General features: G+C 40.6%; 1 protein-coding gene across 1 annotated transcript in view; it reads right to left on the bottom strand.

Moving 5' to 3' along the window:
* The window catches only part of PHEX (phosphate regulating endopeptidase X-linked), a 164402-nt gene that overhangs the window by 74439 nt on the left and 62837 nt on the right, over positions 1 to 27126 (bottom strand). The window contains exons 7-10 of the mRNA XM_069944443.1: positions 19183 to 19299; positions 13420 to 13503; positions 11198 to 11343; positions 1686 to 1779 (exon numbers count right to left, since the gene is read on the bottom strand). Of these exons, the coding sequence (XP_069800544.1) occupies positions 1686 to 1779; positions 11198 to 11343; positions 13420 to 13503; positions 19183 to 19299 (441 nt within the window). The remainder of the gene's footprint in view (positions 1 to 1685; positions 1780 to 11197; positions 11344 to 13419; positions 13504 to 19182; positions 19300 to 27126) is intronic.

Here is a 27126-nt window from a genome sequence, read left to right as displayed (position 1 = left end):
GATTATTAGTTCTTTTTTGTCCATGTTGAGCTTTAGAAAGTGTGAGGAAAAGAAGGAAGATATGGCCGATAGACACTCTGGAATCCTGGACTTTACACAATAATTTAATTTCATATTAAAGCGAATTTAGACATTTTTCTTACTTACCCATCAGCGACACCACACTGACTCCAAAGGTGCTATTTGTCTGGTGATCCTCCACCCAGTTCTGTATTTAAGGCCTGTTCTGTATTTGTAGATAAGCATTTTTGGTACACCGGAGGTGGGCCTAGTGCTATCCTATTGATGACCTCGCTTGAATATAATTCAAGTAGATTTCAGTGTCTGGGGGCTTGCTTACACTGCACCAAATGTGCTCACAACTACAGAACGGGGTGGCGTATCTCCAAACAAACAGCACTGCTCAAATCAGAATAGTGGTGCCAATGCGTAACTGGGACACTTTCATTAAAACCTGTAATTTTTTTTATAAAATTGCTACTAATTCTTTTTTTCTGATATTTTCTAAACATAATTTAACCTTCCCAAGCATACTCCACATAGGGGCACTGCACAGAAAAATATAATTTTTTTAAATCAACTGGTGCTGGAAAGTTATACAGATTTGTAAATTACTTCGATTTAAAAATCTTAAGTCTTCCGGTACTTATCAGCTGCTGTATGTCCTGCAGGAAGCGGTGTATTCTTAATACTTTGTCACGGTGCTGAGAGCACTGTGTCTGACTGGAAAAAATACACCACATTCTGTAGGGCTTACAGCATCTGGTAAGTACTTAAGACTTGACAAGTATGCTGTAAAAACCTCATAATTTAGGCTGACCCGATCAGCGTGAAATCAATTCTGCTGCCAGAAGTTTGGGTATCCATGGATACGACCATGCTGACTAGATACTGTGCCCAATTCTGATGCAATAGGGCTCATGCACAGAACCGACCTGGTGGGGCTGTATCCATGGATACCCGAACTTCCGGCTGCAGAGTGAATTTCACGCATAAAACAAAGGTTCGTTCATTCTCAATTAAAGAGGTTACCCATGATTAGAAAAGAACAGCACAATACCTGTATTCAGTTTGTTTGCAGTCTTCTAATTCAGCTCCATTCACGTCAATGGAACTGAGCTGCAAAACTACATCTAAACTGAGGAAAAGAGAGGTGCTGTTTCTGAAAGAAAGCGGACATGAAATTTTCTAAGCCTGAATAACCCCTTTCCATAGCTAAAGAATTAGGGAGATTTTTGCCAGTCCCTAAGTACTGAGAAAGCAAAGAAAGAAACTTCCAGAAGTAAACATTAAAGTTTCACTGTCAGCACAAATTTTTTTTGACATGTCATAGAGAAATGTCAAAAGTTTTGATTGGTCCAGGTCTGAGTGTTTAGACCCATACCGATTGGGAGAACGAGCGAGGGGAGGACCACGCTACAGCACGTCCTCTCCCCCTCCCTAAAGCTCCATTATAAGTCAGACTCTTTTTTACCTAACTCAAAGGTTTTTTTTTTGTCAGAACAGGGAGAAAAAAAAATCTAGATTGTTGGTTCTAATACAGTTGCCCAAACTTTGTACTATATAAACTCATCTGGAAAGTTTAAAAAGAAAAAAAAGAATCCCACTGTAAACTGCTTACAGATAATTGAAATCTATCAACAGCTAAAAGAACATACAGATGAATAGAAAATGCATTATCTTACCCGTATATACTCCAGTTGTCTGTATTGAAACCGTCTACTGAGATTTGAAATCTTTGAATACACAAATTTCCATATCAGGTAATTTGCAATAGTCCTACAAAAAAAACAAACATTATAGTTATAAGTATAACCCTGTTTATTTCAATAATATTACCACTAGAAGCCACAGCTGCTGGTACAGACAAGCCACTATGCCAATGCAAACCATGAAGGTCAACCTTTTAAATCTCAAATATTTTATTAGTGATCCTTTTAAAAACAACATAATCCCTATGACAATAAATCAGACACTGGCCAAGATACGCTTAAAATAATATTCATCTTCTTCCCCCGAAGAGTATATGAGTTTGTACTTGGTAGACCATGCCAGTAAGCCCTCGCTACATATCACTTTATCATTTTATACAGGGCCCTTCTGCTTAATAAACCAAATTTACTGGACGATACCTACAGGATTTTAAATACATAAAAAGGTGACAATACAGATGTATTTATTACAGGAAATCCAGCTGAAAAACAAACATTGTGGCCTTATGTCTATGTAAACACTACAAACTACTTAATTACCTTAAAGGTAAAATATGTGTTTTGTGATGGCGAGAAATATATATCGGCTAGATCGGCACTCACTTACCAAGTCCATACACTGCTTGATTGTGTACCAAGGGCTGTCAGTGATATCTGTGCAGCTCTTGCTTTTTACATGAAAACAATAAAGTTTATACTTACCAATGTTCCCCCATGTCTTGCAGCTTTTCGCATGTGTTCCCTGCTTAACGCTCATGTTTCTGACCTGGTCTCCTAAGTGAAAGGCTGCTCAGCCAATCATTGGCAGTGCCGCTGTGCTGTCTCGGCCAGTGATTGGCTAAGTGTCTTGTCATTAAAGACATGAGGCCAGAAGCATCAGCTTTGAGTGAGGAACACATGCAGAGGCTGCAGAACACCAGGTGGGGAATAGGTATGTATATTCTTTATTATTTGGCAGTGTAATCAGCCATTGGCCATGCACCGCTACACATACAAAAAGAGGAGCGTTGACTCGTCAAAAAAGGGCTTACATTGACAAAGGGGGCTTAACTTTAGATGTGGCAAAAATACATTTTAATTCTGGTTTAGGATTCTAAACAGTGACAGTTGTTTTAAACTTAGACTAGACAATCTAAGAATGAGACAGATTGATCAAACACCATGTGGTGTATTCTTAGGCTATGTTCCCACTACGTGAGAGACCGGCCGTTCCGTGACGCAGTGTTCTGATGCGGGTGCATCAGCGCGAGCCCGCATCAGAACTCTCATAGCACAAAATGAAGCAAGCAGACGGAGCAGCTCGCTTTATTGTGTGAACTGACAGGTCTTTCTGCTGGCCAAAACTCACATGTCAGTTCTTTGCGGCGCCGTATGGGATCCCGGCCAGAGCATATACTATGTGTATACACTCCAGCTGGGATCCCATAGCAGTAAAGGCAGTGTTCCACACCGTACAAAGTACTTTTACGTTGTGTGAACATAACCTTAGACTGTCTAGTCTAAGTTGACAATATCTAAGAAAAAATTTGATAGAAATCTGGGCATAGAAACAGTACAATTTGATCAGAATCAGACTGCAGATGTTGGGGTATGTTGAAATCTAACATAATTGTTCTTTTCAGAGGGATGTGCCAGATGTGTCTGGCAGCAGCTTTCACCCCTCTCGCCATACATAAAAAGATGAAAAAATTTTTATCCTAGAAAAAGTGGAGCTTCTCTTCTCTGTGACTGTTGCTATTGGTGACATTTTCTGCACCCCACCCTGCACTAGCCCAGGCATTTGCTTCAACCAGGCCTACAAGTAAGCTGCATAAGAACTTTTTTTTACATCTGAACTAAAGTGTAAATATAGCCGTAAGATCGCCATATAGCTGAGAAAAAAAGTTGGAAAATTATTTCATTGGCCGTGCCAACATCTGTCATCAAGGGAAAAATAGATCAGGAATGATGGATTATTTGTCCTTTGTCCCCTTTAAAATAAACATGCATGCTGAGCTGAACCGAACATGTATGATTATAGTGATGGCAGGAGAATAGCTGTGAATCACAGATTATTCAGATAATAGCTATATCTCCCAAATCCACCCTATTTCTACAGCTACCTTATTTATGGCTAGATGTACTTAGCAATATCTATGTCTGCAGAACATCTGTACATGTCGTATTATTTATTATTTTGTTCACAGTGAGATCAGAACAATTTTCTGGCCACCCTTGGTCATCTGAGAAGCAGAGCAACAATGCTTGCAGGAAAAGACTATGAATCTCATTAGGTGGACAAGATGGGCTGATATTATTTTCCTGGATTAAAAGTTTACATAGTTTTTTTCTATATAGAGATTAACACAACATAAATTCATATGGCTACATTGTATAGTAATAATAAAATGTTCTCTTACACTACCGTTCAAAAGTTTGGGGTCACATTGAAATGTCCTTATTTTTTAAGGAAAAGCACTGTACTTTTCAATGAAGATAACTTTAAACTAGTCCTAACTTTAAACAAATACACTCTATACATTGCTAATGTGGTAAATGACTATTCTAGCTGCAAATGTCTGGTTTTTAGTGCAATATCTACATAGGTGTATAGAGGCCCATTTCCAGCAACTATCACTTCAGTGTTCTAATGGTACAATGTGTTTGCTCATTGGCTCAGAAGGCTAATTGATGATTAGAAAACCCTTGTGCAATCATGTTCACACATCTGAAAACAGTCTAGCTTGTTACAGAAGCTACAAAACTGACCATCCTTTGAGCAGATTGTGTTTCTGGAACATCACATTTGTGGGGTCAATTAAACGCTCAAAATGGCCAGAAAAAGAGAACTTTCATCTGAAACTCGACAGTCTATTCTTGTTCTTAGAAATGAAGGCTATTCCATGCGAAAAATTGCTAAGAAATTGAAGATTTCCTACAACTGTGTGTACTACTCCCTTCAGAGGACAGCACAAACAGGCTCTAACCAGAGTAGAAAAAGAAGTGGGAGGCCGCGTTGCACAACTAAGCAAGAAGATAAGCATATTAGAGTCTCCAGTTTGAGAAACAGACGCTTTACAGGTCCCCAACTGGCATCTTCATTACCCGCAAAACACCAGTGTCAACATCTACAGTGAAGAGGCGGCTGCGGGATTTTGGGCTTTAGGGCAGATTGGCAAAGAAAAAGCCATATCTGAGACTGGCCAATAAAAGAAAAAAATTAAGATGGACAAAAAAAAAACACAGACATTGGACAGTGGAAGACTGGAAAAAAGTTTTGGGGACAGATGAATCCAAGTTTGAGGTGTTTGGATCACAAAGAAGAACGTTTATGAGACGCAGAACAAATGAAAAGATGCTGGAAGAATGCCTGACGCCATCTGTTGAGCATGGTCGAGGTAATGTGATGGTCTGGGGTTGCTTTGGTGCTGGTAAGGTGGGAGATTTGTACAGGGTAAAAGGGATTCTGAATAAGAAAGGCTATCACTCAATTTTGCAACGCCATGCCATACCCAGTGGACAGCGCTTGATTGGAGCCAATTTCATCCTACAACAGGACAATGACCCTAAACACACCTCCAAATTGTGCAAGAACTATTTACAGCAGAAACAGGCAGCTGGTTTTCTACTGGTATATAGATATGTTGTTTTTTTAATTGCTAAAATTCCCATAAGTTATATCCTCATAAGTTCTTTACATTTTTATAAGCTACATTTATACTAAAAGTAATGAAATATGCGCAGGTGAAAAGGCATTGCATTTAAATGGTACATTTATCATTGAAGTGGTTTATACATTGTTAAATATTATAGATTATTATTAAACTATTTTATTACTTTAGGCAAATTAACAGCAGGTTAGAAGACTCTTACTTACTGTTATGTTTTTAAAGCACTAGGGATGCTGAGATTGAAGGTAATTTTCTTACCTCCATCCTCAGCTCTGCTTTCGATAAATCTTCAGTTAATTCATGTGTAAATTAGGTGTTGATGTGCTGGGGGGGCTACAATTCGCTCAGCCCCCCTTTCTGAATATTCATCCGGTACTCTGCAGTGATGACCGCCAAAGTGACATCCCTGGAGAGCGGCACCTCAATATTCATAAATAGGCGGCCAGTGGGTGGGGTGGATCAGTGGGGGTAATCCCACCACCAGTGTTACAAAATACCTAATTTACATATTTATTAAATTGAAGATTTAATAAAAGCAGCCCTGATGATGAAGGTAAGAAAAAGTAAGTTTCCTTTAAATCGTTTTAACTGTATGTTTTAGGCTATGTTCAGACACTCTATGACACCGGCTGGGTCACAGAACGGCCGGTGTCAGATAAGATCATTCCGGCCAGTACTGCAGTACTGGCCAGATGATCTTTAGCGATGCTGAATTCTGATGCGGGCACATCAGTGTGCGCCTGCATCAGATTCTCCACTGCACACAATGGAGCGTGCAGCCGGGGCCGCTAGGGATCCCAGCCGGAGTGTATACTATGGGGGACATGTATCAAGGCAAAACTGTGTACTTTTTTGCGGAAAGGGGTGATTTGCGAATATTTTATTCGCAAAACGGCCATTTGCGAATAAAATATTCGCAAATCGCCCCTTTCTCCCGAGTACGACGGGGGGGGCGGGGAGGGGGCAGAACAGGGGGGCGCGGACTCAGAGTCTGCGCGATTTATCATTTTTAACACTAAAAGATACGCCGAAAACCTACTCCACCTTTCAGGTGGCGTAGGTTTTCGGCTGTGCGCACCGACGCGCACGGGATTTATGTAGAGGCATACCTAAATCTCCGTAGCGCCGGAGATGCGGGGACATTTATAAGTCCGGCGTAAAAAATGCCGGACTTAATAAATGTCCCCCTATGTGTATACACTCCAGCCGAGATTCCCTCAGCCTTCAGCAGAATATAAGTTCCGCACTAATCACAGCCGTTGCAACAACGTAGTGTGAACGTAGCCTTACTTTGTAAGTAAGGATTATGAATGAGGACCCAAAAGAAATAACCATGATAACATTATTAATTCAACATGTGTTTAAAGGGGTATTCCAGCACACACACCCCCAGAAATGTTTTTTACAGTGATAAAAATTGAAAAAAGTAACCATTTCCACCTGTTCTGATCCTCATCTCCCAGTTCCTACCACCCACCACTTTTTCCTGGTTCATGTGATGCACTGCAAGTACCTGCTGAAGACATCTAATTAATAGGGGCACTTATCTACTTTCTAGGAAGCCCCTATCTTCTGTGCAGTGGGGGAGGGGGGACTACCTACTGGGGTCGTAGGGCTTGCCACTGATGCTAAAATCCACCAAATATTCTTTTCTGATTTCTCTTAGAAATTATGGGACTATATTAAGTAAAAATCTGTGCCAAAATTCTTTAATATAATGACAATTGGGAGGCAGGTGTGGTGGTGTGAACCCCACATTACAATCCCCCCCACCTCCCCCTTTGACCATTATTTTATATCCATATTACAGAACATTTAATGTCCCCTAGGGAATATTTGTATCCTCTTATGAATGTAAGTGCATAACTCCAGCCCCATTAATCTCATATATGCGGTACTCGGTTGTCCTCTCCCATAGTAGCTTTCCATTATTCAATCTAATGCTTCTCTGCCTCATAAATCAACAGGAAGATGTGTCACATTTTTCCCATTCGAGACTGCTAGATAAATGGCATATGAAAAAAACCCAAAACAAATAGCTGTCATTACTTTTCATTAATTTTCACAGCATAGAGGGCGATATAGAACTGTCTGCAGATTCGTCACAGACCATATTTTTCTTGACATGGAAGAGAACTGACTACATGAAATATCTGTTTGGATTCCCTTAAGTGTCAGCGGCCATGAGAAGGTGCACATCTAAAAATAGAAATCGTTTATTTCCAAAATTACTTGGCAAACACTATGCTTAACTGTGAAAATATGTTTACTGCAGCAGCATGGGCTTACAAAATGGATCCAGGCTAGGAGGCAGCAGTTTGTGATATTTTATTGTGTCTCAATCGCTGGATGGCCGTGGCAACATACATTGTTAAGGGAAATAATTCAACTCTTCACAGGAATTCCTTTAATCCTAAATGAAATGTCTTGCTTTGCTGTGGAACACGTCGGGCTGACATCTGATGAGATTGTGGATTTCTATTAATCTCCAGCTATTGCTAAGTGTCCTATATCCAGTGCCTCTTAGAGCTGTCACAAGTCACAAATCATAAATTGTTCAAGGGAAGTAGGTTTGTGCTTTAAAAAAAGTTTTATTTCACTCCAGTATTTTATTACTATTCAATGGTTAATATTCACCAAGACAAAAAAAAGTCATCTTATTATCAGTCATGTCTAGTTTGCCCTGGGCTATAGTATATAAAAAAAGAGTATTCTATTGCTTAGATATTTTAAGTTATATTGATGGAAATGAGCAGTGGCAGAAAATCGGAACATGTGTAATAGTATTTGTCATTGGAGGGAAATGACAGTGTTACATAAATAGTTGAGAATAAAAAAACAACACATATGCACACAAATAATACAAGGATATACACCAATAATCCAAAAATATGAAGGTATAATTCTAGTGCATTGATCTGCATTGGCTGCCGGCACAATCACAGTGATTACTCTGCCACATGTGTGCAAGCAGTCAGGCAGTCTGTCTCAACTACTGAGCATGTGTTACCAGTGACACTGAGTAGATACAATGGACATTTTAATATAAAAAATCTAAAGGACACCAAAGGTGCAATAACAAACATGTAACAAAAATATCTAGATATAGAGGCATAATTTTTTACATGGTTCAAATTGAAACCTTATTTTTTTGTGTTTCTAATCTTTTTGTGTGTCTAATAAATAATAAAAATGAATTAATGTTGTTTTTTAAGAGATAACCTCTTTAAATTCACCTACCTAACATTTTCCCCTCCTTCGACCTAAACAGCCGTGACTTTTGTAGGTGACCTCTGTAGGTGTCCTGCTTTATCTTGCACTAAAAAAATGCTTTAGTGAGGTATTCTAGGCAACAGATTATTTTATATTGTGCTGGGCCACATTGTATTTAACTCTCTCGCTCCCTCTGGGCTCCTTCTGTTATGTCTTCTTGTCCCCTTGCTGCTACTTCCAAGACAGACACTCATCCCGGCAGTGACAGTCCATTCAGCCAATCACCATCTGCAGCAGTGTCCCACCTCATTCAGGGATTGGCTCAGTGGGCTGTCACCCCTCAGAAGAGTCCACCTCTGAAGTACTGTAGCAGCCAGGATTATACTTGTCTTTCTAGAACACCTCACAAAAGCTCAGTTGGATTGAGATCTGAGGAATTTGGAGGCCAACTCATCACCGTTCTCATATTTCTCAAACCATTCCAGAACAATTCTGTAGTGTGTTGGGAGCATTATCCTTCTGAAAGAGGCCACTGTCATTAGGGAATGCTATTACCATGAAGGGGAGTACTTGGTCTGCAACAATATTACGGTAGGTGGCACATGTCACAGTATCATCTTTATGAATACAAAACATTACCCAGAGCATTAAACTTTCCACCCCGACCTGCTATCTTCCCATCATGCATTCTGGTACCATCCCTTTGCAGAGTAAGCAACATACTTGCGTCCAGCTATTACAGTGTAAATGAAAGCTTCTTCAGAACAGTTCACCTTCTTCTACTACTCCATTGTCCAGTTCTAGTGTTTATATATTCATGTACTACACTGCAATGCACTGTGTTTTCGGGCACTTCTTATTATAATCAGCATTTTTCAGCAATTTGTGCTACAGTACAAATTGTGAACCACTTGCACTGACCAGTCAGCACAATCACTGCCTATTTTTACTGCTTTTAACTGCTTCAAGAGCTGATTATCCACTTGCTGCCTAATATATCCCACTCCTTGACTGGAGGATTGTCACTAGGTAATCAATTTTATTCACTTCCACTGTCAGTGGTTGTAATGTTATGGCTCATCAGTGTATGACAGTTACAAGTGAATTACATTTAATTACTGCTACAGAGAAGCCCATAGTTGTTGAGTGTCGGCTGAACATACTGTAATCCCATCTCCTGATGCACATTAAAGGAAAAGTCCGAAAATTTTTATTAAAGTATTGTATTGCCCCCCCAAAAGTTATATAAATCACCAATATACACTTATTACTGGTATATTGGTATTAAATGCTTATAAAGTTCTTTTTTCCCTGCACTTACTACTGCATCAAGGCTTCACTTCCTGGATAAAATGGTGATGTCACTTCATGGATAACATGGTGATGTCACTTCCTGGATAACATGGTGATGTCACTTCCTGGATAAAATGGTGATGTCACGACCCGACTCCCGGAGCTGTGCGGACTGTGGCTGCTGGAGAGGATGATGACAGAGGGACACTGAGGGACACAGGACACTGGAGGGTCACTGAGCATCCCTCTGCTGTCATCCTCTCCAGCAGCCACAGCCCGCACAGCTCTGGGAGTCGGGTCGTGACATCACCATTTTATCCAGGAAGTGAAGCCTTGATGCAGTAATAAGTGCAGGGAAAAAAGCCCTTTATGTATATTTCCTGTAATAAGTGTATATTGGTGATTTGTATAGCTTTTGGGGGGCAATACAATACTTTAATGCAAATTTTCGCCGGACTTCTCCTTTAACCCTTTTGCATTGTTAGAGGTACTTGTACACCTTTTGCATGTGGAAAATTTTTGAGTAAATTTATGCTTCTATTACATTTACTGTAACCTAACCACAACATTCACTTTAAATGTAATCAGATTTTATTATTATTATTATTATTAGTATTATTATTATTATTAGTTTATATATGATATAAGGCCATTCGATTTAAAAGGGTATTTCTTGTTTTATAATGAAGTGAGGGTGCTTTCAAGATAAGAAAAAACAGTGCATAGTCATCTGCCTTCGAAACTTCTGCTAGCTTACAGTCTCTGCTGCTCTCCACTTTCTCTGTTTCCTTCCTGAAAAATGTCTGGGACAAGACACTGCTGTGGCAGATGATTTACTAAAGGGAGCAGTGATAAATAGCAGGGACCATTGGAACTGTGAGGATTAGGTCATTCAGTTTAAATATAAAAATAAGTTCATATTGCATTTGCACAGTGGCCCCAGTTGCTTGTGTCTGCCCCAGATGGCTCCTAAAGATAGAATTTTTTATTATTTTTTTTTGTTAACAGAAACTTCCTTGTGGAGGTTATAGTGTGCATAAATAATATGTGTATTTGTTCCTGGCGTTTAGTTCCTGTCCATGTCTAGAAATTATCCCTTTCCGAGACGTGGTCTAAGTTCGGAACATCCAGTCATCATGTCCAATAGCTGCACAGTGTCTCTAATGTTCCAGAGTGTCCATGTTTTGGAAGGGGGGGGGGACTTTAGTTTAACTTTAAACCATTGCTTTACAGGGAAGTTTTAATCAGTCCTGGTTAACTTTATTTTACTATAAATTATTGTGAATTGTTTAGTAAGCTGCAAATGTCTAAGAAAAAATGGAGTGATACCTTTTGTCTTCATTCTCTAATATTCTAAACAGATCCTTAAAATACTGTGGCACCCGGACAATGACTTCCTCTGACAAATCAATTTCTTTTAGTTCAGGATGCATCTTGAAATCAATCACTTTCTTTAAGTAGTTTAACCAGTCAAACTGTGAAAAAACACGCACCAAAATGAGATAGTTGTTCTCAATAGAACTATTATTAAATACAATCATATATGACATTGAAGCAGTACACAACTCATTATACAGTAATCAACATATAAATTGTATTGGGCTCTGATACTTTAAAGAAAAACTCACGGCCTTAGCAATTAAAGGGAATCTCACCCGGACTGCACCCGAGGTGCTGACAGTGTAGTTTAGGTGTGTTTCCCCTTGTGTGCATGGTACCTGTCTACAAAGCCTCCGTCCCGTAGATTTTTTACGAACACACTCTAACCAAGTGTCAAACAGGAGTAGTGGATTGGCGTTTGTGCCGCACCTCAGTACGCCTCACCACTACTTCCTCCACTCTGTTTTCATGCATATTTACCCTTAAGCCTACCTCCTGTTCCCTGTCGCCATCATGTTGTTGCATTTATGTACCTTCGCTGGCAAGGGTCATGTGCCGACTTGCCAGTTTATGCTTACACTGACAATTCCCTCGGCGCTCTTTTGGTAACGCCATTCACGCATGCGCTGTAGGGCGGAAGAACAGTGCATGCATGTTAAAGGTTCCAACTAAGGGCATTGGCTTTAGGACCTCAGCATGCATGCGATACTCTTCCGCACTAAGACGCATGCGCGAAAGGCATTACTAGGAGCATGCGCCTAGAGGTAATTGTGGGCACAGGCATGAACTGGCATGTCGGTGTGTGGCCCTTTCCCGTAACAGCACATGCGCACAAAAACATGATCACAATGGGGAGCAGGAGGCAGGCTAATGGGTAAATATGCATTGTAGACAGGTACCATGCATACAAGGGGACACACACTTATACTACACTGTCAGCATCTCGGGTCCAGTCCAGGTGCAACTCTCAGGTACATTTATGCATAGCATACCCTATAAGACCTTAAGCTGAACTTCCAGAAGTGTGGTGTCAGTATGGGTAGCGGCTGGCCAAGTAACCAGATGATAGTGGTGTGTGGCACCAGGGCGGTCAGGCAGACACAGTAGATGTAGTTGCACACAGGAGAGTCAGAACATACCAGGGTGAAGCAGAGGCGTAGTCCAATACTCACAGATGGTCAAGGGGGTTGAACAATTTTGGGTCAGGAATCCAGGTTGGCAGCAGGGGAAGCAGAAGAGGTTTATTATTCTCCCATAATTCCAGAGAAATATATGTACATCTTGGGACAATATTTTTCCTTTGCTGATTTTGATATATATATATATATATATATATATATATTACAGAGTGCTTTAAATTTCTTGGATAAGATGTTCGTAATATTAAAAATGCTCTATTAGATTTCTACTACTGCTGCCTTATTTTCTTGCCAACCTTGTAATTGGCATAAGGAGGCAAAAAGAGAAAATCTGTATATCAGAAAAGTTGCTTACATTTGCCACTTGGCACCTGGGGCCTGTGCCTAGGGCAGCAGTGTTGAGAGGGGCAGCACTTGAGAGAATAAAAAAGTGATGAATGCTCATGAAGGTGCTGCTGCTGCCATGCTGTGGTCTAGAGAAGAAAAAATAATTTTCCCCTGGAATTGAATGTCCCCGTTTGTTCTTGAATGTGACTTAACATATCAGAAAAAATGGTACCAGCATTATATTTAAGCAAAAAAGAAACAAAATATATTGTGTTCCTATGAAAGCCAATTGGCCAAAAAACTTTTTGGGTAATTGGGTACTTTTTCTACCAACAGGAACAAATGTGATTAAACATATCCCATTCACAGCGTAAAAACATATTTATAAATAATTCAACCAGAAAAAGCAACCACCCCTGCCAGACCACATACAGCCATAAGCGGGTTAAAAGATTACAAAAACAGAGCTGAGGGCTTCTAAAAACGGCACCACAACATCAACCCTATTCATTTCTACACATAGCCCCACGATTATCCCACAAAATCAAAAGTTGTGGCACTGAACAGATCAGACAATTAGATTTCCTTTTGATCATCAGATTCGGGTAGTGCAACTACATTTTTTTCCTTTGAAATGCTTATGAATAATGTCTAATGCAAAACAAAATAAATGGTACACAGAAGAAAACAGGTAAGGTAACATACCTGGGGGATGTTAGCACTGAGCTCTGAGATGTTCATCTTATTATACATGGATTCACTAGTTCTGTTGTCATGGGGTACAATTATCTAAAAAATAAAAAGTTCAGCACATAAATCTTTTTTCCCCCAAATAAGGAAACAATATTCTTGTTTTTATTCCAAAATGTTGCTTATGTTTATTTGAATACAGTATACGAATGATGTAAGTAAAAAATGCTAAATATAAGAATATCTCAAATGTTACTTAGGCTACAGGCTGAGCCATTCTTGAGCACTCAATTTCACTTTGTTAAGAAAATTAAAAAAAAAACTTTGAATAAAAACAAAAGTTTAAAAAATATACCGCAAACATAAATATTTATTAATAAAATATAGAAACTAAGCTAAATATTTAAATCACAATAGCAGGGAGACCTCAATATCGTACTCTCTGCCTCCTTTAGAGGTATACTGACATCATAGTGGTACACCTCTTTATGTTCTTTTTCTCTGGAGGACTCATTTTACATGACCAGCCATCGATTTTAGTAGAGATCATATAATACTTTAATTTTACCATATGGATGCACTTATACAGTATAATAGATAAGGGTCAGGGTTTTTCAGCAGTCAGACTCTCCATGTAATACATGAGTATGAGGTATATAGTATAAGACAGATATACATCTTAAAGGATGATGGTATCATTGTAACTGCTGGGACATTCTGTGGTGTTACACAGCCCACTGGCATATTTCCCCAATGATACAATGTAATCGCAGGCTTATTTTATTTGTATTTCTATTGTCCTAGGTAAACACTGTGTACTATGGAAATCGGTGGGAGTAGCGCAGGTCTGATCTTATCGCCAACAGCCAAAGGACACTATTGAAAATGAGTGATCTGCTATTTCAACCCTGTTATTCCCAGCTTCAGAAATAGTTTATTTAGCTATAGAGAACCTCCTCCGTTAATGTTAATGGTCTGTTGGAGACATTGGCAAGCTCTGTGGGAGCAAATTATTGTTATCAAATACTGAACAGATTTGTTTAAGACTGGGCTTGAGTTCTTAAAACCTGTGTTATATTGCAGTCGTAAAAGTGTCTCTCCATTTATTAATATAATGTATGTTTGTGTTGTGTCCCATGTTACATAACACTACGGCAACTAAGAGCAGGTAGTATAACAACATAATAAAGTATGGTCATGTAATACATAATTACGTCATTGTATCATAGGTGACCTGGACATGTTTGTGCTCTTTAGAAAGTGCATTGAATGCCACAACAATGGATGTAGACCATATCATGGTGGAGCCTGTCATTAACCCCTTAAACACCAGGGATCGCAGCATTTACAGGGAATATGTCACTGGGTTTATGCTGCCTTAAATGAGGGTAGCATAAACTTGTGACAGAAATGCTGAACAGATCGGTGTATTACTAATCATTTTGTGTAGTCGTTCTCAAGAACAAAAACCAAAGGGAATAAGCTAAAATATAACCTTTATTGATATGCGTAATAAAAGTATGCTATATATACAGTGCAAATAACAGAAAATTTATATACATTGTGCACGTAGCACTAAACAATAAGTACAATGTGCATATACTGTAGCACTATCTCTCCTCTCCAGGAAATAGAATGACAATGCCACAGAGCCAGTAGTAGAAGCTGTATAAACTGTCACATAGTCTTTAGTGATCCTCAGCCGAGGAGAGGGTAGGTATGTCAGTCAGCCCAATCTACTTCTCGGTTCTCTTTGATATTGGTATTGTCCAAACAAAATCAGTACAGATCACTGTCTGTTAGGGAAAAGGCAATCCCAAATGGCACAGTGTGTCCTGTCACCGTCAGTACCGGCACCTTTCCCCTACGCGTTTCTGTCACCCTTGTTGGTGACGTCACCAGGGGTCAAGAGGTGCACAAGAAGAAGGTACATGCATCAACAGAGTTACGGTCATCAGGGCCCTTTATATAGTCAAGCCGTGATAGGGTATACAGAATATTGGCATCTAGATAACGGTCATCAGAACCCTTAATATATTCCAGCCGTGGTTAGGTGCACAGAATATGGCATCTGAGGAATGATGAGGAGATGGTGGAAGCGTGTTACTCACTGTACCCACGTTTCTGGGTCCATATGCAGTATGTCCCAGAACGGCAGTGGCCAAGATGTGGACAATTCTGCAGGGTCGTAAATAGTAACAGTGAGTGGTGCTGTGTTCCCAGTGTAGCCTCCCCATCTTCTCCTTTAAACCAGAGATGTCTTCCAATCAGGCCGAAGTGGCACCTAACCACGGCTGGAATATATTAAGGGCTCTGATGACCGTTATCTAGATGTCAATATTCTGTGTACCTTATCACGGCTCGAATATATAAAGGTCTCTGATGACCGTAACTCTGTTGATGCATGTACCTTCTTCTTGTGCACCTCTTGACCCCTGATGACGTCACCGACAAAGATGACAGAAATGCGTAGGGTAAAGGTGATGGTACTGACGGTGACAGGACACACTGTGACATTTTGGATTGTCTTTTCCCTAACAGAAAGTGATCCGCACTGATTTTGTTTTGACAATACCGATATCCAACAGAACCGAGAAGTAGATTGCGCTCACAGACATACCTACCCTCTCCTCGGCTGAGGATCACTGAAGACTATGCGACAGTTTATACAGCTTCTACTACTGGCTCTGTGGCATTGTCATTCTATTTCCTGGAGAGGAGAGATGGTGCTATATGCACATTGTACATATTGTTTAGTGCTACGTGCACAATGTATATAAATTTTCTGTTATTTGCACTGTATACAGTATATAGTATACTTTTATTACGCATATCAATAAAGGTTATATTTTAGCTTATTCCCTTTGGTTTTTGTTCTTGCATACATGATAGCTTGGGATTACTATTGTTATTATATGGTTAGTATACCTTACCTATACATACAACATATACTGTGTAGTCGTTCTCCTAATATGCAGGAGAATTGGATTGTTGCCACACCCATCCCCCGCCCTCCAGCTGCTGATTGATAGTTGACTGCCTATACACAGCATGAATAGATAACTGCCAATTATTGGCCACTTTGATGACAATATGAGTGACTAGGTACTAAATCAAAAAAGGAGACAAAATGAGCCAACCACCTAACAATCACATTAGAATTTAGAAAAGATAGGGCATCATATTACCCCTAACGTGAATGGGGCACCTATAGTCCAGTTTATTGGCCACACCCATCCAAAATATCCTAATTACAATCCACCAGAGCTAGGACATCTATAATAGGATTGTAGAGTGATTATTATGATTTGAAAACGGGCTATTACATTTGGAAATGCATCATTTTGTCTTATCTTAACAAATTATATGTGGAGCTGTGACTCCAACATGATTTTCTCCTGAAGCATGAAAGCTCAGGGTAATTGGGAATTACTTTTACAACCATAAGCAGAACATAAGAACGCACTTACAGGCATATAATGTATGATTTAATTCTTGTGACGGAGGAGATACACTTAGCTCAATCCATTTTTACTGAATGACCTCTAAGTAATGTCTTTTTCCAGTGTCCTCAGCAGAATAGCTTTTCACATTGAATCAGCATCTTCTAGAATGTGTTTTAATGACTTTTAAGACCAGTTAATGAAATATGGAAGAGTGGTGCTGTGGTATTGGGGAATTATTACCATGATTATTATTTAAACAAGATATGCAATCGTAATGACAATTCCAGTTCGGTAAAATGGCAAATGATGAAATAGCAATGGGTGATAACATGGTTCAGTGGTTAGCAATAACACAGATACAGATTAATCCATCTGTATACATTTCATTTTGTGCTTGTATGGGTTTCTTTCCTACGACGTTTAGAAGACTTTCTTATCATGAATACCTTGGTATGAGGTTGACCCTGGTCCCCCGCAGGTCCTGTTCTGTTTCTTTCACTCCCCTAAATCTCCTTTTTTTCTTCCTGATTTCAAGGTGAGAGCTTAGGAGCTTGGAAAGAGCATAATGGGAGCTGTGGAGGGTCCCTAGTAGTAAGAAGTATAGGCCCAAGCAATATCTGATTACCCCCTTACGAACCCATGATGTATCAGTGCGCCATTAAGTCCTCAGGCTCAATGGACCAACTGCTACCAGCAGCCGGGTACTCACCATCAAAGACAGGCAGAAGCGATCATGTTTCCCGTCATTAACCCCTTAAACACCAATGATTGCAGCATTTACAGGGAATCTGTCACTAGACCTTCAATGAGGCCAGCATAAACTTGTCACAGAAATACTGAACAGATTGGTGTATTATTTACATCATTTTGTGCAGTCAGCTTCACAGAACCATGTAGGTGATACATCATTCTGTTCAGCTTCTTTGTCACAAGTTTATGCCACCCTGAGATAGGACAGCATAAACCTGCTGACAGAGTCTCTTTTAGTGTCAGTGACAGGAGTGCCTGTCACTGTCCTGTCGAGACCCCAGCAGAATCACTGGTGGGGTCCCGATCGCTTTCCCTGACTGCCAGCAGTCAGCTCAGCAATCTTTTGATAGTCTCTGCCTTAGGCAAAAGATTGCAGATAACATTGATCAATGCTATGCAATGGCATGGCACTGACCAGTGTAAGCAATCTAATGATTGCACGTAATAGTCCCCTAGTGGGACTTAAAAAGTGTAAAAAAAAGTGTAAGTGTACTTAAAAAGTGTAAAAAAAAAAGAATCTTTAAAATATTTTTAAAAATTTGACAAAGCCCCTCCACCAAATTACTCACCCCCACTTTACTAGTTTACAAATAAAATATGCACAATAAATAAACATGTTTTATATTGTTGAGTAATTGTCCAATATATTAAGATATAAACATATTATTTCCATATGAAAAAAACTGAATTGCTGCTTTTTTTGTCACATTATCTATCAGAAAAAACTGGTATACCCATTTTAAAGCACAAGTAAATTCACAATTAAAGGAGCTGTCCAGTCAGGACCCCTTTTTAAGGGATGCCCGGGGATGGGGTGAGTGGAAAAAAATAACATGCACCTCCCTGGCTTCTGCGATGCCATCTGTACTCCGCTACTCTGGTCCATGGTTGTGACCGATTTCAGGATTAGAGACTTAAAGGACAACTCCCACGAAAAAAATTTTTGGCTTATTTAGCACACATTACAAAGTTATATAACTTGGAGTGGCGAATGGAGTGGCGATCGTCACCGGAGGGATGGTGAGTATGGTGTCTGTGTCTGTGTTTTTTTGTTTTTTTTTTTGGGGGGGGGGTCCCGCCGGAGTTGTCCTTTAATGTATCATGCCTGCTTAGCCACTCAGTGGTAGGGGCAGTACACCGCTACAGCTGCTGAATGGCTAAGTGGGCCATTCAAAACCAAAAAGCAGCCACATGTTGGGGACCAGAGCAGCAGAGTACAGACAACAGCTCAGGATCCAGGGAAGTGTATGTTATTTTTTTTCACTCACCCCCTCCCCAGGCATTCTGCAAAAAGGGGCCCGGCCTGATAACCCTTTTGAAATGGTATTATACTGAACATTATACTGAGCATTATACTGAACTGGGAAACACACCAACACATTTTGAATCCAGAAGGATTCTTAATAATGGTAAAGATGTCTGCAACAGCAAAAAATGGTCCAAATTAAAGGACTGAAACGTCGCTTGCCTGTGTGATGTATTGAAAAAAAATTTCTACAACATTTTTTCATCGAATTCGGAGTGCTTTGGTTATATCTTTGCTAGATAGATAGTATATTAAATACATATTTACAGTTCTTACCTGAGCAAGCTTAGTTTCCAGATCAATCAATGCCTTCATATCAGATTCTGCTCGAGTCTTATTGGCACCAAGAAAAACTGACACATCAACCATGAAGTTAAATAAAGCCTCTCTGTACTGTAAAAGAAAGCAAAGAGCATTATACCGTGAAATAAAATCCTTTAAAAAAAAATTATAGTTTGCAGTTTGCAGAACTTATGAGAATCGCATTTGCCACAATGAAATATGAACTTATGACTCTTTATTTCAGCATTGTAAATATTCAGGGGAGTTTTCAGTTGCCTGCAATTATCCCAGGAGATATTCTTCTGCATAGTGAGGCCTTGGAGTACCCCACCCTAGTCCTCTCCCTAATGTGCACACTCTGAGTATTCCTCGATATTCTTGAGCACCAGCTCCCTCCACCCACTGGCCACTGATTGGTAGCTCTCTGATTATACATTATATAGGCAGACAGCTGTCCATTAGCAGCCATTGGTAAGAGAGAGCCACCTGGCTTGGAGCCAATTTTCAGGAGAGCGGTTAAGCAGAATGATGTAAGTAATACAGTATATCATCCTATTCTGGGACTAGTTTTTACTGCCCTCATTTAGGGTAGCAGCAATAGCGTAACTACCATAGAGGCAGGTTAGGCAGTTGCTATGGGGCCCTGTGCAGGAGGGGGGCCCGGGGGAGAAGGTAAGGGCCCCATTCCACGGGACGGTCATCGTTCAAATTATCGTTACATCATTCGGATCTAAATGATAATTGTTTGGTTGAACAGCAGTTAACGATTAAACGACAAGCGAGAAATCGTTGATCATTTAATAAGACCTGGACCTATTTATATCGTTGCTGGTTTGCAAATCGTTCGCATTGAATAAGACGTTGTTCGATCATTCGCAGTAACAACGAATGCAATAGCGACGACAAGACGACCGCAAGAACGATCATAAGCAACGATTATCGTTCCATGTAAATGGATGAACTATTTCAGGCCGTTCGCAATAGCGGTCATTTGAAATCATTTATTGTTAATGATTATGCGAACGATAATCGTCCAGTGGAATAGGGCCCTAAGAGCGCGTGTCTTTCTGCTTAACCCCTTATGTACTGCAGTGTGTAAGTGATCCATTGTTTACTTACATGCTGCAACACAAAAAAGGGTTAACAAGTAGAAGACCAAGAGATCTCCTCTGATAACCTCTGACCTCTGTTCTCCAGCTGCACAATCAAATGAGCAGAGCTCCATGAAGAGGTCAGGGGTTATCAGTGCACCAGCAGTAAAGCAGATATCTCCTTTTCTTTTGAACTTTGGTTCACTAACACACTGCTGTACATAAGGGGTTAAGCAGAAGGTAGTCTGCAACTGCACCTACGTATTTAACCATTAAGGCTCCTAATGGGCCCCTATAGGTAAAAACAGTGGACTGTCATAGCAAGCAGCCATTGGCTCTCTGCTCTGCCAGTCACTCTTGTGGTTGCAGCCAGAAGATTTTATTTTTTGCCACATCACAAAGCATATACTGTATATACATATAGCTTTGTGTTGTGCATAGGGGAGGGGGCCAATTAAAAATTTTTTGCAATGGGGCCCCATGAATACTAGCTACGCCCCTGGGTAGCAGAAACCTAGTGACAGATTTCATTTAATTTTGATACTGTTGTCAGTTCAATACAAACTGCGGTTTACAAGTTGAGGGCACTAGTGCAAAATCTGGTGGGGATGTTCACTACACGTTTTTCCACAAGGCTTAGCGTGTATCTTGGGGAAACTGCTGGTGTACACACTAAATTTTGGGCCCCAAACTAGCCAGTGTACAACAGTGTAGTGGGGAAAAAAACATACCTATTAAATAAATATCATATAGTGATAGAAGCCACTGCATGTCACAGGCATCTGTTAAACAAATACTCTTCAATAGCTGTTCATGATGTATCTACTGAAGTCATCCCATGTGTAACAGTGGCATTCATCACCCATAGGTTATATTCACACACCATCAAAATGACGTCCATTTATATTGGACGCTTGTCAATTAACGGCAAATAACTGTCATTTTAAAACGACAAGGGTTATTTGCAGTTAAATGATAGCCATCCAATAAAAATGGCCGTGATTTTGAAGGTGTGTAAACACACGAACAGGATCCGCAACAGATTTGATGGCCCAGATTTGATTTGAAACTCCAACTTTAAATCTGCGCCATCAAATCTGCTGCCGATCTTGCATGTGTGAACGCACCCTTGTGCACACTATGTATAACACCGTCCGTTCTGTGACCCGGTGTTCTGCAGTACCGACCAGATCTTCATTTCTTCTGAATTCGAATAAGGGATCACCTGTGTGTGCCGAATTCCCCGCTGCACACAATGGAGTGTGCGGCCGGAGCCGCACTCTCCATTGTGTGAACTGACAGGTTCTCTGTTTCCGCTATTTTATTAATAACGGCCGCACAAAACTGACATGTCAGTTTTTTGTGTGGCCACTAGTGATCCCAACTGGAGTGTATACAATGTGTATGCACTACAGCTGTGATTCCATAGAAGACAGCGCAATGTAAGTTTCATATTAATCACGGCCATTGTTGCAAATCGGCAACTACGGCCGTGATTAATTTTAAAACTTACGTAGTGTGAACGTAGCCTCAACCTCTAGTGGCATCTGTTTAATGGATATATCATAAAAAAGTTTAGGTATCCAATATACTGTACTAACCCTATACTAGTTTACTGGGGACAGACGGTGCATTCACATATCAGCTTCAGTTTAACATTGATGGCAGGAGTACTTTCTGGCATATGCATGAAAAGTAGCAACACCAAAAAAATTTCATGTGAACACCTTCTAACAGGTATCCTCACCTACCAGTTGTCATTTCCAATAATGATGTCCCCAGGCAACCAGGTATGGGTGCAATGACTACCTCTGCACCTATACCTCCCCATTGATATGTCCTTGTCTACAAGGGCTAAATAACTGCCATAATAACACATACAGTATAGAAGCAAGCTTTTGCAGTGTGCTTATTTCAGTACCTTACAATTCCTTTTTGTCTGATAGTATTGACTAAGGCATAAAACACTTTTGTCTTTTTTTTTCCAGCTAGATCTATTTGTCAGCTACATAGGCGATTTGAATGACTCATGCTCAGCTACAATGAACAAATGCAATCAGATAAAACTGCTGGTGATTTATGCAATCACGAGGTTTCAAAGTTACCGTTGATTACAATGACTGGAAGTAAAGAACACGTCGGCTAACATTAATCTTTACCTCTATCAAATGAACCACATTTCAAATGGCAGACACACTGTGCTATATACAGTGATAAGAGTTCTATTTTTTTCTTATTTTGCTCAACCTGAGCTGTCTCATTGTTTGTGCTTGTGTTTTTTTTCCCTTTAAAGAAAGAGATTCACACAATAGGCTTCATCCCCCATCACATGGGATTAAAACTATGACAATATGATTTATAGGCTTTTCCAGAGCACATTTTGCATAGTATAATAATGGTGTGGTAGTGTAAAGCATATTTAAGCATATGTATGTTTTGGGAAAGGCAAATTATAATCCTTCCTTGCAAAGTAATCTCTTTTAATGTGACATAAGAAGTCACATTGAAGAAGAAAAGATGATTAAAAGAGAGGCTAAAGCTAGTACTGCCTCTTTAATAACTTCCCAGTGCCCTGGACTCTGTTGGTGTGGGGGACATTTATAAAGACCAGTGGAAACCATGATAAATCAGGCTCTGGAGGAGGCCATGCCTCCTCCCCCCCTTGACATCCCCCCTGGTCTGCCCATTGGGCAAGTGGGGGATACAGCAGGCATAGTCAAGGCAGAAGGGGTGAATTCTGCGTATGCCAGTGGTGCAGCCTTTGTAAATTCCCCCCTGTGCCTTTACTGCACAACACATCGGGAACAGCAGGGACGTTTATCATCCTGAGCCCTGTGGTTCTGTAACTTCAGCACTTGCAGATATTTAGCACCCTTGGGTTACCATAGGTGTACAAGGTACACTTGTTCCAAAAAAAAAAAAAAAAAAAAAACTCTATATGGCCCTGCAAATAGAAAAATAAAAGCACTATAGCTTCTAGAAGGTGCAGAGGAAAAGATGAACATGCAAAAGTGAATATTGGCCTTTAGGTCATTTAGACTATTTTGGGCTCGGTCATTAACAGGTTAAATGGATAGGAGAAGTTAAAGATGTGTAGTCATATCAGGCACCAACAAAGCATATAATCAGGGTGCCTTCACACCTACCGGATCCACAGCAGATTTCCCGCTGCGGATCCAGTGGCATTCATCCCTATGAGAGTACATACTCGCAGCTGGATTGAAATCCCGCTGTGAGTATGTGAGTAAACCCCCCCGCCGCCTGCAGCCCCGCAGCCCACCAGAGCCGGGAGCCTCACATGTAGCCATGTCGCCGAGCAGGTAATGTATGCTCTCGGCGGCGGGCTGCGGGCGTTGGGGGGTTAACTCATATACTGAGAGCGAAATGTCAATCCTGCTGCGAGTATGTGCTCTCATAGGGATTAATGGCACTGGATCCGCAGCGGATTTCGCTGCGAATCCGCTGCGGATTCGGTAGGTGTGAAGGCACCCAGTGGATTATTCCTCAAAGCTTAGTTCATGGACCTGACAAAAAGACTAGCCTAGTCTCAAGACACTTGGGGGGATTTATCAACTCCACGGCGTACGTTGGGAAAAAATCTGTGACATTTTGTCGAAGTACAAAAGCAAGCAGTTATAAATGATGGCAAACACCCACAACAGTTCCAGAGTTGGTGTAGATTTTATAGTTGCACTGCAGCCTCAAATTTGCTGGATTTACTGAGGGAAGTGTGTAAATCCGGCATGGTGCATGGCGGCGGGGATTTAGGTAAGACCGCTGTATAGCTATGCCAGTCTTGATAAATTCACCCACACTCCACTCCCATATTTTCTTTTGACATTTAGGAGATGAGAGATAAGAATTGCCTACACTGGGCATAAGCTATATTTCCAGTAATATTTTTGCTTCTATGATCAGATAGGCCTGCCTAGTTCTCCGGGTAAAACCCTTCCTGCATCACAGTGTTACTGTATTTTCCTGCATATAAGACTACTTCTTAACCCATGAAAATCTTCTCAAAGGTCAGGGGTCATCTTATAGGTCAGGGGTCATCTTATATGCCGAGTGACGTCTAATAGGGCGGGTGCTGAAAACTCTGAAACTGGACTGGAGAATCTTCTGTTGCCACATATGGTGGGGGGGGGGGCTTGAAAACGGCTGTACCCCTGCGGCGACCGTATAAAGGGCAGAGCATGCTGCAGGCATCAGGGATATGGAAAAAAGAGATACGGTAAAGTGGCACTGTGCCCAGAAAAACACACCTTTTTCACCTGTCTGGCCGCCCTTATATCCTACTGGTATTGCTGTACCCTCCTCTCTTAGATATTGCTGCTGTCTGATGTTTTTTATTAATTTTTATTTGGTGTGTGTTAAAAAAGGGGTAGTCTTATACAGCGAGTATATCCTAAACTCGATATTTTAAGTGGAAAAGTTTGGGGTCGTCTTATACGCCGGAAAGTACGGTATATACATTTGTTATGCATGAATTTGTTTGTAGTATTAAAACTATATTTATAAGCAAAATCCCTTAAGGATTCAGAAAGCCACATAATTATAGATGAAGCCAAGTTAAATATCAATCCTTTACAATGAGCCTGCAGTATTTCAAAGCTCGTGAAATAAAAAATAAAAAAAAAACTATTAATTTAGTGCTAAACAGACCAGAAAAGGTTGATAGGACTTTTGCTTGTACGAGACGGAATGACCTTGCATTGTGTTTTTGATAGGATATAGAAAGCTAGATCAATAACTGACATCAATAGAATCAGCGCTGAGGGTAGCTCATCTAAGTCATTGCCTGGAGACTTCACACAACAGCACTACAGCCCTAACTGTGACAAGTGCAAGCGGATTTTGGAAATCATGAAATGACGTTTTCTAATTATACAGTAAATAAACAAGTACAATGCCATAGGCTGCATGAAAAGACATAGGAAATTGAAGAAAAAGCCATTGTATTACAACATTCTTTTACTGCATGCTGTTGCAGACCCTCTATGTATGAAAAATACATTTACGACTTCTGGTTCCGGCACAGGGATGTGAGGATGTATGGGACACAGCTCCTCCAGACTATATAGACTCAATATACCTGCTTACAGACAGAAACGGAGGCCTCCTTATAGTGGGTGACTCCTCACTGCACATCTGTCACTACCGCTGCGGCTCACAAGATGGCGGAAGCCGCGTGTCCAGCAACTGACAACAATGAGACACAACCAGAGTCCACAGAAGCTGCGATCCAAGTTTTGGACATAAACCAGCAGGTACCACACTGATTTCATTCTACTATCACAAGACTCCGAAGTCTCCATTACCAGAGGAGCTGGAGTCAGCGCCACAGACTTACATGCTGCCTATGAACGATAAAAACCTTGCCATAGCTGTGGCTGATCAGCTTGCACCAGACTTAAAGCAGACCTTATTTTCTACAGTGGCAGCATCATTCCAGGCTGTACAATTAGAAGTACAGCATACGACATGGATCGGCAAACTAGAACACAGAAAAGATCGGGTAGGTGGACATTGTGTTCTCCTCTACTGTTGTGCAAGTGTAATTACTCATTAGAGAAGCTACCATACTCAGAGAACACTTAGCAGACCAGGAGAACAGGGCGTGCCACAATAATTTGCACCTACTAGGTCTCCCTGAAAACATCAAACCACAGTAACTGAAACAGTTATGTGAATCAGAGCTGCTAGAAGCATTAGGTCTAACATTTCCTTAAAGAGTTGAGTGGGTGAGCCCTAATATCGCTACTCGAGATGAATTTAGTGAAACTCTAGCCCAAACCTGGCAAAGATCCCCTACTCCCAGGATCATATCATCCCGTATCGCTCATAACATCGACACTAAGCTGCTATCAATAATGGCTGATTGACTCTCAGACATCATGCCATCTTTTATCTCTGCTGAGCAGGTAGGCTTATTGAGAAACCACTCGGCAATCACTAGCATACCTACAGTTCTTGCAGTGTTAGATAGGCTTTGTCTACTCCCTCAGCCAGGGGAACATCCAACTTGTTTCACTTTAGATGCCGAAAAGGATTTTGATCATGTACAATGGCCCTGGCTGCAGTAGGAATAACTGGTGGTTTCAGAACCCTACTTTTCTATATATATGCAGCCCCTAAGGCCAGGATTTATACCCCTGGCTTTCTATCCCTCGTTATCCATTTAGGTGAAGAAACTCAACAGGGTTGCCTGTTGTCGCCACTCCTCTTCAACCTTGTCCTGGAGCCTCTGGCCAGACATCTTAGCTCAGGAGAAGTTTTTTCTGGTATCAGGGTGGGGCAGGGGATGTCAGCATAGAAAGCCCTGTTCCCAGATGAAGTCAACTTATTCTCTGATAATCCTAAATAGGATGTCCTGAATTTAATCAAAACCGTAACAGATTTTGGAACCTATTCTGGTAACAAGGTAAGTATTGGAAAATCAGAACTACTTCCGCTTTTTAACCCCTTACACATGCAACCAAGAGAATTGGAACACTTAGGACCAAAAACATGGAGAACGTATTTGAGGCTATTTTGGACGTGCGCAGTACATTGGGGATAGGATTCCGCTGTACTACGCATGTCTGCCAGAGTGAAAGCATCTAAGCGCTTACATGATTCCAGGCCCGCCTCTTTGTGACATATTGTTCATACAGCACTGTGAATAATGCCCAGTTCTGGCCCATCCACCAGTGACTACTTTGAAGAGAGGAAACACCAAGATGACTAGTTGACCCACATTTTCTTAAAGTACATTTGCGGGATATACCGAGCAGGGATTCAGGCTAGCTATATATGTTTGGGAAGTGTGTTAGAGGATACATTAGTATGGTTGGTTAGCATTATAGAG

Source organism: Dendropsophus ebraccatus, chromosome 11 (genome assembly GCF_027789765.1).
Source record: "Dendropsophus ebraccatus isolate aDenEbr1 chromosome 11, aDenEbr1.pat, whole genome shotgun sequence".
Classification (NCBI taxonomy): Eukaryota; Metazoa; Chordata; class Amphibia; order Anura; family Hylidae; genus Dendropsophus; species Dendropsophus ebraccatus.
Note: the sequence above shows the minus strand (reverse complement) of the source record. Positions and strands in the feature narration are given on the sequence as shown.